At 44.7% G+C, this 16,721-nt stretch overlaps 1 protein-coding gene across 2 annotated transcripts in view; it reads left to right on the plus strand.

Annotated features, from left to right (window-relative positions):
- Positions 1 to 16,721, plus strand: part of LOC147633617 (endoribonuclease Dicer homolog 4-like) — a 156,892-nt gene that overhangs the window by 68,956 nt on the left and 71,215 nt on the right. For both annotated transcript variants that reach the window (XM_086806748.1, XM_086806749.1), the window contains 3 exons: positions 7,250 to 7,311; positions 7,432 to 7,572; positions 7,695 to 7,814. In XM_086806748.1, the coding sequence (XP_086662874.1) occupies positions 7,250 to 7,311; positions 7,432 to 7,572; positions 7,695 to 7,814 (323 nt within the window). The remainder of the gene's footprint in view (positions 1 to 7,249; positions 7,312 to 7,431; positions 7,573 to 7,694; positions 7,815 to 16,721) is intronic.

Consider the following 16,721-nt stretch of genomic DNA (forward strand, 5'->3'; position numbering starts at 1 on the left):
TTATTGGGAGCTGAATTTAGAGTCAAGACTAATCACCAAAGCTTGTGGTATTTTTTGACGCAGACCAAGCTTTTGGAGAAGCGTATGAGGATGGCCGATTTTCAGATTCTGCACAACTTTGGCAAGAAGAATGTGGTTGTAGATGCTTTATCAATAAAGCCATATGTGGCTGCAATGTCAGTGGCCTCACATTAGGACCTTTGTGGGATGCGAGATATATTTAGATGTTGAATTCGCACATATATGGGCTGATTTGATGGCTGGTCATGCACATGCCTCTTATGTAATAAAAAATGGCTCTCTCATGAAAGACAAATGCCTATGTGTGATATCAAACATGAGGCGAAAGGTTTTGGATGAATGCCATCAGAAGACGAAGAGGAATATTGACAAACACTAGGTATTTCTTTTGGCCAGTTATGAGAAAGGACATAAAGGCTTATGTATGTGCATGTATCATGTCATGTGCACCTTGCACTGGGGTAACAGTGACACATTGGCATGATCATCAATGCAACATTTGTACAAAAGTAGAACCTTTTTTAGGATTATTTGCCGCACGTCATGACCCCATTGTGAGCCCTCAGTCTAGGGATAGTCAAGCACGAGCTATGTAGGGCAGTCTTTGAGCTTTAGAGGTCAGTCCTCTTAACCCACTTGGAGAAAGCATCATTCAGGAGCATGTAGTTGTCAGCCTTAGCTTAGATGCATTAGTAGGCATTGTTAGGTTCATCTCCCCAAGGCAACCCAACATGGGCTAGCCTTGCAAAGGGCAACCATGCCTTTGCCAAGCAGTTGGCCAGCCCTTGGTGGCTTAGGAGAACAGTTAGCGACGAGTAGCCGACCAAGCCTACAACAGCCAACTGAGGATTTTATGCAGCCGACAGGAGTTTATGTAGCCGACTCGCATTTAATGTAGCCGACTGACATTTTTTGTAGTCGTGGGCATTTTCAGCATCCGACTAGATGTTAAAGACAATCGACTGGAGTATTTACTCAGTTGTGGAGAAATTCATCAGGCCGACAACCCTTGGCAGCCAACTAGCAGTAGGAGAGGCATTATATAAACATGGTGTCAATCCCACATCACATATTCAGGTAACTTAGCAAAGTGTAGAAAGCTAAAGCATGCATTCAACTCCAGGCTATTCCAGGAAGCTCCTCTTCACATTTAGCGAGCATATGTGTTGTCCTACAGCTATGTGGACTTGCATCAGTGGCTAGAAGAGTCTTCAGAAGAGCCTCGGAGTAGGTGGATACTCAGCTGACATATTGTCTTCTTTGTCCTTGCATTGGGCATTCATATCACTTGTACTCAACATCGTATAGCATTCTCCAAAGAATAATATAAGCAAATACTCCTACTTGCAGGGGGGAGCCCTTCAGTGGGTATTGGGACCCAATACTGTGTCGTCTTCTACATTCTCATTCTCTTCTCTCTCTAGTCTCTAAAGTTGATGCTAAAGATTCTCACCACATAAAGGTATAAAGAAGGCCCTGTTGTCCGTTATCACAATCACGCTCAGCGCATGTAACATTATCATAGGCCATTTTCGTTTTCATTGGAACACCTTCGTGGCCGACCTCCAAGCCCATTTTCTTCCACAACAGTGCATGACCAATCTTGCGGATGAGTTTTACAAACTCACTCAGGGTGGTTCCCTTGTTCTGACCTATTCCGATAAGGTCATTACAATGGCCCCGAAGTTGGGCATATCGGAAGAAGATAAGCTCAAGCAGTTTATTCAAGGTTTAGACACTACCATTAGGTACCTAGTGAGGAATTTTGAGCCTCAGACTTATGCACGAACACTGACCCTTGCTTAGAATTAAGAGCTGATGCTGAATGGAGGTCAGCCCAAGAAGGTATAGTCTTCCCCAAAGCCCCAACAGCAGTCATCTACCCAGGGTAAGGGGGTCAGAACAACAAAGACAAAAAGGACCGAAAGAAAAAATCTTTGGGTCAATCGGGCAATAAAAAAGATTCTATGCCCAAGAAGACTCCCTAGGAAAAAGCAAAGGAGGGCATCATTGGAGGTTATCTCTAGCTAGATGAATAGACACGGTACAGGACAGAGAACCGTTGTTTCTTCTGTCACACTTTGGGACACGGGAAGAAAGATTGCACTAAGTTCCAGGCTGAAAAGTCTACTAAGGCATCCACTTCCACAATAGCAACCGTAGCATCCTCATCCACACCTCCGCCATCAGACACAGGCTTTCATATGTGCTTATGGCATTGCAAAGGGACATCAGTTCGTTGTCCTCTTTGACATGGGCAGTTCTGAGGATGCCATCCCTTGTTGGCCACCAAGATGAGCTGTACCTTGGTTTCTTACCATTTAGATGTGGACGGGTTTACCCCTGGTCTACATACACATCACTCATAAAGCTCAGCAACTTGAGTTTCAGGTTCAGCAGGCCACATTCTTGTGGGATTTCATTGTCTCCCCTCTTTTAGGGTGTGACATGATCCTCGCGATCTAGTGGTTTAGACAGTATGCACTCATTGCTGATTGGAGGCAGGACACCTCCACCATCGTTGAAGGCTTTCTTGAGCCTCTCATGATTCACGGGGATCGGAGCATTCCTGGCATTCCACTCATTTCCCACATTCAGGCCCAACGAGCCATCCGAAAAGGAGCAGTGTGTGTTGCTATATGTCCACTCTCAGTCTAATGCAGTTCAAGTAGCACCTGGAGGGGAGGAGTGTGTGTTGCTATATGTCCACTCTCAGTCTAATGCAGTTCAAGTAGCACCTCCACCATCGTTAAAGGCTTTCTTGAGCCTCTCATGATTCGCGGGGATCGGAGCATTCCTGGCATTCCACTCATTTTCACCATTCAGGCCCAACGAGCCATCCGAAAAGGAGCAGTGTGTGTTGCTATATGTCCACTCTCAGTCTAATGCAGTTTAAGTAGCACCCGCAGGGGAGCAGCAGATTGCTAGTCTTTTGTCTCAATACAGCAACATCATGCTGCGAGACGACCTCCCATCCAATCTCCCACCCAATAGGCCTGAGGACCATCGCATAGAGTTGGTTCCTGGCTCAAAACCTTCAAGCAAGTTCCTCTACCGCCTTTCTAAGGCATTGGAGAGCAAGCTGGAGCAGCAGTTAGCCCAACTACTCAGGATTTATCCGACTATCTTCCTCACCTTTTGCTGTTCCCATTTAGTTTGTCTAGAAGAAGGATAAGTCCGCATGCTTATGTGTGGATAACAGGGCGCTCAATAAGCTAACAGTGAAGAATAGATTTCCCATGCCCAGAATAGAGTACATCCTCGAGTGACTCAATGGTGGCAAATTTTTTTCTAAGATAGATCTTAAGAGTGGCTGCCCCATTAGGTTCGGATCTTCAAGGCCGACATTCCAAAAACGGCCTTTAGGACCGAGCGTGGCCACTACGAATTTGTGGTGATGCCCTTTGGCTTGACCAATGCATCAGCGACGTTCAACAAAATGATGTCTCGGGTTTTTCGGAATCTCATTGGCAAATGCGTCTTCATCTTCTTAGATAACATTCTTATCTTCTCAAGGACTGCAGCGCAACATGAGCGAGATGTGGCACAGGTTTTGCAACTCTTGCAGGACAATGAGTTAATTATCAATGCCAAGAAGAATGAGTTTGGAGTACAAGAAATCTATTACGTGGGATACATCATCAGCTCATCAGGTAATAGCCTTGGCCCTAAAAAGGTACAGGCCATTCTTAGTTGGGCTGCTCCTACTACAACCCAGGAAATCCGCTCATTTGTGGGTCTTTGTCAGGGCTACAACACCTAAATGGACAAGTTTTCTAACCTTGCAGCACCTCTTACTGACTTGCTCAAGGGTGGGAAGACTCGTCGTCAGACAGTGTTTGTTACGGGCAAGGCTCTAGAGGCATTCCAGGCAATAAAGAAAGTTGTCTCTGAGTCACCAGTTTTGAAGTTGGAATCATGGGATGATCCTTTCGAGGTGGTTACAGATGCCAATAACCTTGCCATTGGAGCTATTTTACAGCAAGAAGGTAGGCCAAAGGCTTATTATAATTGAAAATAAAAGAACGCCGAAAAGAATTATTCGGTGTATGACAAAGAGCTCTTGGGGGTAATGACCTCTCTTAATCATTGAAAGAACTTCCTTTACGCAAGGGACTTCATAGATAAGACATATCTCCAGGCACTTAATGGTTGCAAACCATGCCTTGTGCCCAATGGAGTGACAGACAGTCCGGGTGGAGTCAATTGTTCCAACAATTTGGGGGAATGATTGAATACGTCCTGGGCAAAAATAACCCTGTTGCTGATGCTCCTAGTCGAAAGGGCACTATTCAGACAGTGCAGGAGTCCACTGTGCTCTAAATTCAAGGCAAAGACTTAGACAGTATATGAAGGCATTGTATCTGGATTTGGAAGAGTTTGGGACTCAATATCAGTTGGCCCTCAATTCAGAACCAGGCCACTACAGTGTACGGGATGGTTGTTTGTTTTTGAAGAACCGTCTGTGTGTACTCAAGAAAAAGCGGCAAGTCCTTCTCCACGATGCCCATGATTCTCTTGTTGGGGGTCATAGGGGTATCAACAATACCTTGGAGAAGTTAGAGAGGTCTTTCTATTGGTCTAAGATGTGACGAGATGTCTACCAACATGTCTAGTCAGGCCAAATATGTCAAAATGTGAAAGTTTCCTCATACCAAAGAGGCAGGGTTAGTTCAGCCTTTGCCTATTCCTGAGGGATCCTTTCACGACATGAGTATGGACTTCAGAGGTCCTCTTCCCATCTCAGCTAGATCTAGAAACACCCAGTGTATGACATTTGTTGACAGATCGAGCAAGTTTTGCATGCTCATTCCATGCAAGTAGATAGCCACAGCCGAGGACATAGCTCGCTTGTTCATTCGATTTTGGTATCCCATTGGTGGTTCATGTCTTTCATGTTTCTTGGTTGAAGCCATATGTAGGTCCAACATTGCAGGATATATCAGAAGAGCAACAACCATATATGATTGATGAAGCTGAAGTCATAGAGCTAGAATAGATTCTCCTCCACAGATGGAAGCATGGATCCGGTCGCAGAATACGACAGTTTTACATGAAGTTTATAGACTGAGAAACCCACGAAGCAGTTTGGCTGGATGAAGAGTTCTTTCAGGAGTATAGCTGTTGGCAGACTACTTGGAAGCGCTGAACCTGTCGCCAAGTTAAGCAAGAGGGGATGTCACGTGCACCGCTGCACTGGAGTACACAGTGACACACTGGCATGATCATCAGTGCAGCATTTGTACAGAAGTAGAACCTTTTTTAGGATTATTTGTCGTACGCCGTGACCCCATGTGAGCCCTCAGTCTAGGGACTGTCAGGCATGAGCTACGCAGGTCAGTCTTTGAGCTTTAGAGGTTAGACAGATGTTAGTCCTCTTAACTCACTTGGAGAAAGCATCATTCAAGAGCATGTAGTTGTCAGCCTTAGCATTAGATGCATTATTAGGCATTGCTAGGTTCATCTCACATAGAAGGGGCCAGCCCCAAGGCAGCCCATTCAAAGGGAAACCATGCCTTTGCCAAGCAGTTGGCCAGTCCTTGGTGGCTTAGGAGACCAGTCGGCCAGCAACTGACCAGGCATACAGCAGCCAACTGAGGATTTGCAGCAGCCGACAGGAGTTAATGCAGCTGACTGGCATTTTGCAGTCGTGGGCATTTTCAGCATCTGACTGGATGTTACAGGCAGCCTACTGGAGTATCTACTCAGTCGTGGAGAAATTCATCAGGCCGACAGCCCTTTCTGGCATGCCAACCAATAGTAGGAGGCAGTATATAAACATGGCCTCAGTCCCACATCACATATTCAGGTAATTCAGTAAAGTGCAGAAAGCTAAAGCATCCATTCGACTCCAGGCTATTCCAGGGAGCTCCTCTGCACATTCAGCCAGCATATGTGCAGTCCTACAGTTATCTGGACTGGCATCAGTGGCCAGAAGAGTCTTCAGCAGAGTCTCGGACTAGGTGAATACTCAGCCGACGTACGGTCTTCCTCTTCCTTGCGTTGGGCATTCATATCACTTGTACTTAGCATTGTACAACATTCTCGAAAGAATAATATAAGCAAATACTCCTGGTTGCAAGGGGGGCACGCGGGGGGGGGGGGGGGGGGGGGGGGGCGGGGGGGGGGCTGCTTTCAGTGGGTATTGGGACCCAATACTGTGTCGTCTTTTACATTCTCATTCTCTTCTCTCTCTCTACGCTCTAAAGTTGATGCTAAAGATTCTCACCACATAAAGGTATAAAGAAGGCCTTGTTGTGTGTTATCATGATCAAGCTCAGTGCATGTAACATATCACCTTTCAAAAGGTGAAATTTGATGGACAAAAGGCTCTTGTTTTGCTTTAGCCTTTGCCAATTCTGGACCAGCCATGGGAAAGCATTACCATAGACTTTACCAAGGATTTTCCTTGTACCAATATGGCAATGATACAATATGGACAATTGTGGAAAGGTTAAGCAAGCAAGCTCACTTCTTGCCTGTTAGAGAGACCACCAGCTAAACATAGCACTCGATGTCCAGGGCCTAGGTCCACAAAAGCTCTCCACACGGCAGCTTGAGATTGGGGAGATTCTCCAGCGATATAGACACACCCCCATTGAGGGTGGACTTGGGGAGTCTCTCAGAGTCATAGATTCACCTATGCTAGATATTCTTGATGGATGAGGATGATATCACACCCACATGAGCCCTCCTTACTCGGAGATGTATCCTCCACATGTATTTTCACATGTACTCAAGTGCTCATCATAGTGCACACCATGCTCATGCTGATGATGATGAGATAGACATACAATTGGTCTATCTTTTTGTATGAGTTTTGTTAAGGTGGCATGCAACAAGATTCTATATCCATATCGAGCGTTTGGCATGTAACGTTGTAAGTTTTGTGTTTCAGATGTTCTTAATGAAGAGTAATTTTGCAGGCTCCTAATTTTTGTCCTTAGATGGGCCTTGTGAGGTGACAGACAGTATTACCTCATACTTTGTATGCTTTCGACCATTCAGCTGTTTCTTTCCTAAAGCACAACAGACTGTACCTTGACTGTACTAGTTGACATGTGTGCGTGCATGAATGGGCGTGATCACACATGTATCTCAGTCTCAACATCTCCTTGCTTTTCATGAAATCTTGATTCCCAGGTTGTGATGGAGCGAGCTCAAAACAGCATACAAGTTTTCTTTGTGCTTTTCTTTTCTCATTATTTTGTTGCCATTGCTTATGCAGGCAAATCTGAACTTCAGTGTGTTCAAGATATCGATTCATTAGAGCGCTTGCTTGATGCAAAGGTCTAGAGATTTTACTACATTGTTAAGTGAAAAAGGTTTTGCATCATAAAATTTAAACTTAAGAATTAAAAACCAATAATATATTGAACTTTAAATTTCACATCTGTTATGCATTGTCAGATCATGACACTGGAGGACCGAAGAGAACTTGAGGCGATTGTTCCAAGCCCAAGTATTGAAGTTAGAGAATATGATAGAGTTTATGATTCGCTGGATAGACTGCAATCGCTTGTGCAGACTATGCATAGTCTCAAGCCAGAGGTAATTCAAGAAATTACTAAGTATATGTGGATGATTATGAAAACCAGAACAAGATTTTTGGAACATGAATTTCCTATTACAAGCTACATGCTAAAATGAGACCTTGGTATTCCCTGCGGCAGTTGGGTTGGTCACAGCGAGCCATTGGTAAATCCTGGAAAAGAAAGAAAGAGGGCATGGATAAGATTTGCAGAGATTTGGAGTACTGCATTTACGAGCTCGGACTGTGGTTTGCAAGACATGTATGCAAAACTACATAGAACTCTTTATAATTGCTTGTTTGTCATGGTAATGTCTCATGTGGTTGCATATCCATTGCTTGATATACGTAGTCACAAATGTGATGGCCACAACCAGAGATTTTTGCCATCTCCTGATGTTTGCTTGATGAGACATGTTCTCAAATGCATAGTATAGCCGGTTTGTCTCTAACCTAAGCACAACAGCAAACTTACGTGTAGTTTATGCCTTAACAAGCTTCAACAGCAGATAATAAATGATTTGCCAAGAGACCTCACATGGCCAAGCAGTCACATTTTGCCGCTGTTTGCCGATGATGTGGTAAATTGGTAATCATGGTGCATCTCCAGAGGAAATCCTATATCTCATGCATGATTTTGAGCACATGAAAGGACAGTTGCTTAACCTGGATGTCCGTGCCTTTTAATTTGAGTCTAACGGGGGAAGTGCTGCACCTGTTGATACTCTGCTATGTTTTGTGTGTTCCTAGTCTGCTGGCTGTGTGCCTGCAACAAGCCCTTTTGTTGCTTCAGTCTGTGCTTGACTAGCCTGCCGAGTGCCTTCTCATGACGACACCATAGGTTTAACCACCCAATTAGACTTTAAAAGGATTTTTCTTTGAGGGAGAATCTCCTAGTTGTGTGATCATTTCTATTTTCCCAGCAAACGCAATCAATAATGTGTAAGCATGGGAGTGTGGATTTCCAAGCACTTAACTGTTAACTTAATCAAACACACGTGACACATTTAACCAGTAAGGAAAATGCGCCAAAATACCAAGACCATCAACAGGGCAATAGAGGTTGAAGATGAGCCAAGCACCTCCCTTAAGGTATTTTACCACCAAAAGGAGTATTTGCAGTACAAGCTTCTGGATGATCTCCAGATCGTTAGATTTCGAATGCAAATATCAATGAATACATGATTTAACAAAGTGATGGTGAAGTGGGTTTATTGGGATCCTTTGCTGGCTAGCTACTGGCCAAATGAACCCTCATCACAGGCATTCAACAAGCCTACTCTGCCTTGCGCATATACTCTTCAGCCTGGGTAGCTTGGTTCTCTAAAGCTTCAAATCACAAGCATATCTGTGCCTTGGGGAATCTGCTCTTCAGTTCGGATAGCTTGGGGCTCCAAAGCTCTTGTGTCTCAAGCCTATCCGTGCCGTAGGTATCTCCTCTTCATCCCGGATAGCTTGGATCTCCAAAGTTTTGATTGGAGAATCAATTGGGCAGCTTTAGGCAACTCCAAGAAAGTCCAAAGCCCAATGGCTCAACCTTCAAGTCTTCAAAATGTCTTCAAGAAGCTCTCCAAAACTTCTACAAGTCTTCAAGGTTTTCCAAGTCTTCCAAATGATCCAAATACTTCAAAAATGTTCATTATTGCTTCAAGAGTCTTCACAGAGGGGTGCATAGTTCAGCATTAGCAACAAACGCCCCATAATCTCCCCTTTTGCCCCAGGCCCCCTTGTCGAACATCCCAACCTCTATGCCTCTCTTGCCAATGAGGATGTAGACTCTTGAGAGATGGGATATAGTTTTAGCACATTCCCTCTTCCCCTAGAAGAGAAGGCTTTTCCCATGAATGGGAGGGAGAATTTGTCACCCACGCCCCTACAGAGGTCTTCTCTTCAGAGGAATTTCCTACTCTCACCTCCACGCAGGTGGCTACCTGTGGGAGATGTACTCCCTCTATGTGGGGTGAGGCATTGCAATCGATCACAAAGTGTAGTCACACCTTTCATATGCTTTCCTTATGGGGATAGTCTCATGGAATATACAGGGATTAGGATTATTTTTCCTCATTGCCGGAGACAGGTCGTGAGGAACCAACTTGACTCTTCAGCCATAGGTGGATATGTGGACATATTGCTCATTCATGAGCACAAATTAGATGATAGCCAATGCCGTTGATTCGGCAAGCTTTTATCTGGTCATGCTTGGTCAAAGCCTGTCGGCTCTAAGGGTGGTGTATGTATTTCAAATTTTCAGTCCGTTTTACCTTGCATTATCGGTCATGGTGTCATTATATCCGCCAGAGCACAATGGATTATCATTTTGCAGGACAACATGCATATTGGTTTTTTGAACATCTATGCACTAACCGAGTCACATGAAAACCCATTTTGTTCCTACGAAACACAAAACGGACTAAACATTTCGGAGTGAAACGAAACACTCCTAACCAAAACGCAATTTCACCCAAACTTGATTCAAAAAAGAAATCTTATTCTTCTCCTCTTCTTTTCTCTTTTCTCCTAACACCTGTCAGTTCGAAACCTTTCCGTTACGTCCCTAGAGACGAAATGAGCCAAAACGAAACGTGTCCAAATGACGAAACAGACAAGATGTTTCTTGTGACTATCCTAACCATAGGGAAGACATGATTTCATTCTAGAAGCTTCTCACAGAATGGCTTCCTCATGCTGATCATTGGATCATTGGGGGAGTCTTTGATAATGGTTGAGCAGCCAATGTATAAAAGAGGTGGGCATAAGGGTGTGGTACACCCTGTTGAGAGAGTTGCTCAGGAGAGGTTCATTCTCTCTCTATCCATGGCAGCGACTGTTGCATTGAGGACAGGAAGCCCTCCTCCCTCCTTTACCTTTGGTCTAATAGAAGGAGAGATGCAGGATGGATTCATGCCTGCCTAGATAGCTTCTATGTTGATGATTGGGTTCTCGACAGGGGAGATGTACATGCGTTGCAGTGGCACCCCTGACTACTGTCGAGTGGTTCTGAGCTTTAGAGAGCTTGTGGGCAACATGGCTCTTCGCCTCGTGTGTGCATTCCTGAGCACTTTTACTCGGATGACGAGCTCTCCCATGAGGTGATTGACATCTGGAGATCTCATGATTTTTTTGATAGTCCACAAGGTGTGGCTTATGCATTATAGCTAATTAGTGGCTTCTATCATCGGGTGGCTTTGATGAGCAGACAGTAGTTTATTGATCGTGAGAGGGCCATCAGGTACAAGTCAGCAGCATTTTAGAGGGAGCATGAAAAACACCATGATGCACTCTGGATCTCAGATTTTGTTAGGGATGACTTGCAGAATTTCATAGAGCAGAAGGGAGAGTACCGTTATCATGCTCAGGAGTCCTTTTGGGTTCATATGACGGGCAAATGGAATAAACACTTCTTTGCTACAGATGGTCCTTCTCTTAGCAAAGAAGGTGTTAGACAGCTGCGGGATGCTCACATGTCTGAGCTACATTAAAAAATGGAAATGCCAGAAACTAAAAATAAAAAGCTAAATTTGGTACTAGAACAGAGAACGTATAGCTCTCTACTCTGGCCCTAATATATCCCTCATCGGGATCTGCTGCATGGTGCTCAGAGTGGTGGGACTGAGTTGGCGAGAGAAGGTCCTCCTATGGTGGGAGATGATGGCTGTGATCTGCTTGAAGTATCGGGGTCATGGGGGAGGCCCCCATGGGCGAGGGTGTTGTGCTTTGCAAAGATCAGTGGCTCTGTCTAATTGTACTCCTCTTGATCAAGCTTGAATTGCTGCCGCCTAGGGTTCAGGTGATAGGGTGGGGGCTGCTGTAGAGGTCTCTGCCTGGGATCCAGTGGAGGGGGGGCTGCTCTAAAAGTCTCTGCCTGGAAGAACTCTGTAAGCGCCCTCTGCCTCGGTCCCCTCGCTGCTGCTACCCTATGGTGTAGGAGAGATTCTGTGTCTGCGGAGCTCCAAGAGGAAGAGTCCTAGGCATCTCTGATCATGGTAGTCATGACCCTAGAAAGTGGACCAAATCCGTCACGGAAGAGACAATGGAATCTCCCTTGATCTCGTAGTATACCGAGCACCTACATATGTAATGCTCCTATTTCAACCTCTGTGTGACATAGCTCACATATGCAATCTGATGGTGCAATCCTCACCGGTCTTTTTTTATTTTTTTTTCTCAGAAAGGAGACTTCTATTAAGTATGAAAATTTTACAAAATGGAGATTTCACATCAAGCAAGGTGGAGATCTCAACCAATCAGGAGCCCTGTGCTGCCAATAGGGTCCCGAATGAGAGGATGTGAAAAGGATACCAATGTCCCACTCTCTCATGAATTGGGCGCGCTTCCTCTCCGTAGCCCTCAAAGATCCCTGGATTTTAGCCCAGGTAGCCATAATGGTGTGAATAATATCACTCCAAATCCTACAAAGACACTGAGAAACAAGAACCGGAGTACCCTCAATGGCCTCAGTGCATCTAGCCTTCCAGATATTCCAGGCTGAGATGCTAGCAATAATCTCCCAAGAACTATCTAACCTCTGTGCCGGAGGGACAACGTTTGAAAGTGGCAAATCCTGAAGACAACACTGCCGAGCAACTCCTTGCCTAACCATAATGGCCAAGCTCCTGTCAGTCCCCTCAAACCTCTGCTGAGGCCCTGACTGTGTCAACCAAATGATAGAACCAAAAGAAATAATAGCATCCCTCTTAATCCTACCAAAGAGGTGTGCAATTGCAGACCAAACCCTCTGTGCTTCCTTGCATTCCCATAAACAATGGTAAAGTGACTCCGAAACTCCTGCACATCTATTGGTGCTGCCCTGACCTGTTTTGGTTGCCCATGGTGCAACCCAACTTGTTTATGGTGATGTATATGGTATATTATTTGCTTCAGCTGAGTTTTTCTCAGATATGGCATCTTGAAGACCCATGGTGATGGGAAAGATCAGTACCCTCACGGGAAAAGCTGCTTTACACACATTAATGGTATTTAGGGGCTTCTTTTGATGATAGCCCGTGTATGGTCCAATGATGGGTGCATATGAATAATCCGGCATCTCCTATAGGGAGAGTAAGGACCTCAAAGCTTGTACATGATATTTTCTCCTTTGGTAATAAAATATTTTCTCCAGCCTCTATGTGGTGTGAGTTGTGCACATCTCTCTTTTACAACTTTGTGGATTAAGTGGCATATGTTTAAGGCTGTGGCCAGTTTCAGTGTTTAATTGCATTAATAGTCATAATTGTTTTGCGAAACCCCCGGAAGTTAGAGTGGAGAATGTGTTTAGCTACACCTCGAGATTCCAGTGATGGCGATGGACTGATTCCCACCTGTATCCTGCTACTCCGGGTAGCGTACTCCCCTGGCAGAGGTGTGTCTTTGTATACAAGACTATATCTTGGTCCCTGAAAGTCTCGTCAAATAATCCGGCATCTATTTGCAGGCCCCCATTACAATTGCAGATTGCAATATGAAGGTCTCATAGGTTACGTGCCATCATTTGGCATGTCTCTCCGTGTGATAGTCAGCCTCCCATCCCTGTATACTGCCCATTTTCCGGCCTTCCGTGCCTCCGAGATGCGTGGCATACATATGCCACTTGCTCCGGAGTCAGGTCATCATCAAGGTAAATCTTCTCGTACCCTCCAAGACTCCACAAAGGGTGTATCAGGGGCTCCAGGTTTGCCACTAGTGGCCATGGCATCTTCGTTAGCTGATGTATCTTCTTTCCATGCTACTACCCTGGTGTGTAGGGCTCTGATTTTCCTCTTTTTCTCTTCCTCCAGGTATCATTGATGATGGTGGGGGTGGTGGATACCGACTGTCTAAGAGTGATCTGTGTCCGTTCTTTCTGGACCTACTTCTTGACCATATCAGCCCAGCCCTTCTCCATCTCCTTAGTTTCCTCCAGTTCCTTCTTGGCTGCCTGTATGTTTTCTTGCACATTGGTTTCTAGACTCTCCAACCTAGAGAGCTCACCTTCCTGCTGTTGGAAATAAGTGCACACTAGGTGTACTATTTCTAGTCTAGTTTCACTTAAGTCTTTGTGTCTTGAGTCTAGTGCCATGTGGCACCTCTACATTTATCCCATAAGTCAGTCTACTCAATCTTGTACTTCTCACCTATATATTGTAGGTGTCACATCAATGAAAGTATCAATCTTGTGTCTTGTCTACACTCATCTCAAGGTAACTCTTTGTATTTCATTTGCTCTTGTTTTATTTCTAGTTTTGCACTTGCTTTTATATTTCCTACATGGTATCAGAGCTAGGTTGCCTGCCATAGCTTCTCCCTAGCTGCGCTCAGCTTGTAGGACCAGCCGGTTCCACTCATCTCATAGCTGCGCCAACCTGAATCTGCTGTCCACCCTGCGCCGGCTCCATTTATCTCAAGGCTGCGCTGACCTGAATCTACTGTCCACCCTGCGCCGGCCTGATTTCAGTAGCTGCTGCATACTTCTGTTGCTTTCGTGAAGCTGCTACTGCTCTCTCACTTGGAGCTGCTGCTGCCCGCCATACTGTTGCAGCCCATCTTTGGCTGCCTTCTTCATCAACTCAAGGGTGTGTATCATCTCAAGGAAGCTGTAGATCGACTGTCCTCCTAAACGAGCTATTTTTTTGCTGCATTCAGTTCTGCCATTGCTTCCTCTTGAAGAGTCTACAAGGTAATTGTGCATTGTCTCCATCAGTTTGCTGATTAGTCCTTTTTTATCTACAAACTGCTAGTTCCTCATGCTTCGATAGGCTGTCAAATGCTATGGCCTTGACAAGTGGTGAGAGAGCCGGCTTCTAAAAACAGTTTGGATCTCTTCTTTCATTCATTTCTGCAATCTTGTAAGGGAATAGACACTGCCCTTGCATTTTAGCAAGAGGTAAGACCTTCCCACATGGCCTCTTCTACTCATTCTCTCATGTCTATCGACAAATTCAATGGCTCCAACTTTCATACTTGGCAAATCAAAATCAAGTGCCATCTTATGAAAGAAGGTCTCTGGGACATTGTTCACCATGTTGCTCCCGAAGATTCCGACATTGAGCAAGTTATCACTTATGCTCCCACTGCTAAGAATGACAAAGCCTATGCTATCATCCTGCTCGGTCTTGGAGATGATTACATTCATCACATCTCCGACATACAGTCTGCTTCTCGAGCATGGATCAGTTTGGATACCCTCTTTGGACCCCGCTCTAAAAATTCTAAGATTGCACTTATGATCTCATTCTTTGATCTATATATGCAGGAGGGAGCTACTATAGCCTCTCATGTCAATTATTTTCGCAGTCTTATGGTTCAGCTTGCTTCAGTGAAGTCCCCCATCTCCGAAGATATTGCTATTGCTGTGCTTCTCAAAAGCTTACCTGATACCTATGCTACTCTTGTCACTACCTTCAAGTATCACAATAATCCTACTCTTGAAGGTATCATCAATGCTCTCCAAGAGGAGGAAAGAACAAAACAACAAAAGGTAACTGACACTGCATTTTTAGCAAAGAAAGGAGGATCTAAGGTAAGAAAGCCTTGCACCCATTGTGGAAAAACTAATCATTTGGAGAAGGACTGCTTCAAGGCTCATCCATGCACCATTTGTGGCCGTGATAATCACCGGGAAAAGGACTGCTACTCTAAAACCTCTACATCAGCCCCTGCATCTGCCTCAGCACATGTTGCTGCAGCATCTACAACAGCAGATCTTGCTGTTCATTCCTCACATGATGAGGAATGGGCTTTCTGATTACTTCACCTTTCTTGTCTACCACTTTGACCACCAATGATGTAGGTCAAGGGGTTCTAGTGTCTTACTCATTATGCTTTTTGACCTCTCTCTTGTCCCTACCCAAGAGGCAGCGATTGCCCTTGAGGAGGGGTTGTCTTCAAGGTCCATCTGCTTGTCTACAGTCAGTCATCTGTCTATCTATCTGTTGTCTGTCTATCTATCTGTTGTCTGTCTAGTCTTGTCTGTCTATCTATCTGTTGTCTGTCTATCTGTCTATCAATCTGACTGTGTCTTGTTTTAGATCCATCTTGTCCCTACCCTTGTGGACCCATATGAGGATATCACTTGAGGAGGGGTGTCTCAGGATCTTCTTGTCTCTCATGTCTTGTCTCTCAGTCTATCAGTCTTTATGTCTATCTTCTAGTCTTGTCTTTTTTGTCTTCCTCCTAGTGTCCACTTAAGGAGGGTGTTGGAAATAAGTGCACACTAGGTGTACTATTTCTAGTCTAGTTTCACTTAAGTCTTTGTGTCTTGAGTCTAGTGCCATGTGGCACCTCTACATTTATCCCATAAGTCAGTCTACTCAATCTTGTACTTCTCACCTATATATTGTAGGTGTCACATCAATGAAAGTATCAATCTTGTGTCTTGTCTACACTCATCTCAAGGTAACTCTTTGTATTTCATTTGCTCTTGTTTTATTTCTAGTTTTGCACTTGCTTTTATATTTCCTACACCTGCATCCTAGAGAGAGAGAGAGAGTTGTATTAATGTCTTCAAAAGGCCATAATGACCGATGAGACCAAAATGCTACATCATGTCCATGGAATACATGATCATGGTATTGAAAGTAAAACTAAAAGAAAATATCCCTAAAAGAGAGAGAAAGAAAGAAAGAAAGAAAGATATATTAAGCGTCTACTAAAGACCCAATGGGCCTATGAGACCAAAGTGATACAATAATGTCCATGGCATATCTCATCATGGAATGGAAAATAAAACAGAAAGAAAACATAAACATAGCTATCTCACTGGGGTGATACAAAACTGTCCATGGAAACTCATCATGGAATACTAAGAACATAGAAACATGAGAGCAACATCAGCCCCGAGTAGATGGTATACCACTCTCCAAAATATCAAGCATGGGGCTAATGAGTATGGCCGAGAGGTCTCCATCAGCTATGTCACGTGGAAAGGTAGCTCGATGGCGGTGGAGCATGTCCTGGATCTAGAGCTAATGAGGTGATCGTGGCCGACCGCGGGGGGGGGGGGGGGGGGGGTGCGGGGCGCGTCAGGCACGCTCGAGTGCAGAGGCTCGGTCTGAGGTAACTCCTCTCGGGCGAGGTAGGTCCAGAGCAAGTCGTGGTGAGAGAGAGAGAGAGAGTTGTATTAACGTCTTCAAAAGGCCAAAATGACCTATGAGACCAAAAGGTTACATCATATCCATGAGGTACATCATCCTGG

The sequence above is a fragment of the Cibotium barometz genome, chromosome 12 (genome assembly GCF_041138505.1).
Source record: "Cibotium barometz isolate CiBa-2024 chromosome 12, ASM4113850v1, whole genome shotgun sequence".
In the NCBI taxonomy this organism is placed as follows: Eukaryota; Viridiplantae; Streptophyta; class Polypodiopsida; order Cyatheales; family Cibotiaceae; genus Cibotium; species Cibotium barometz.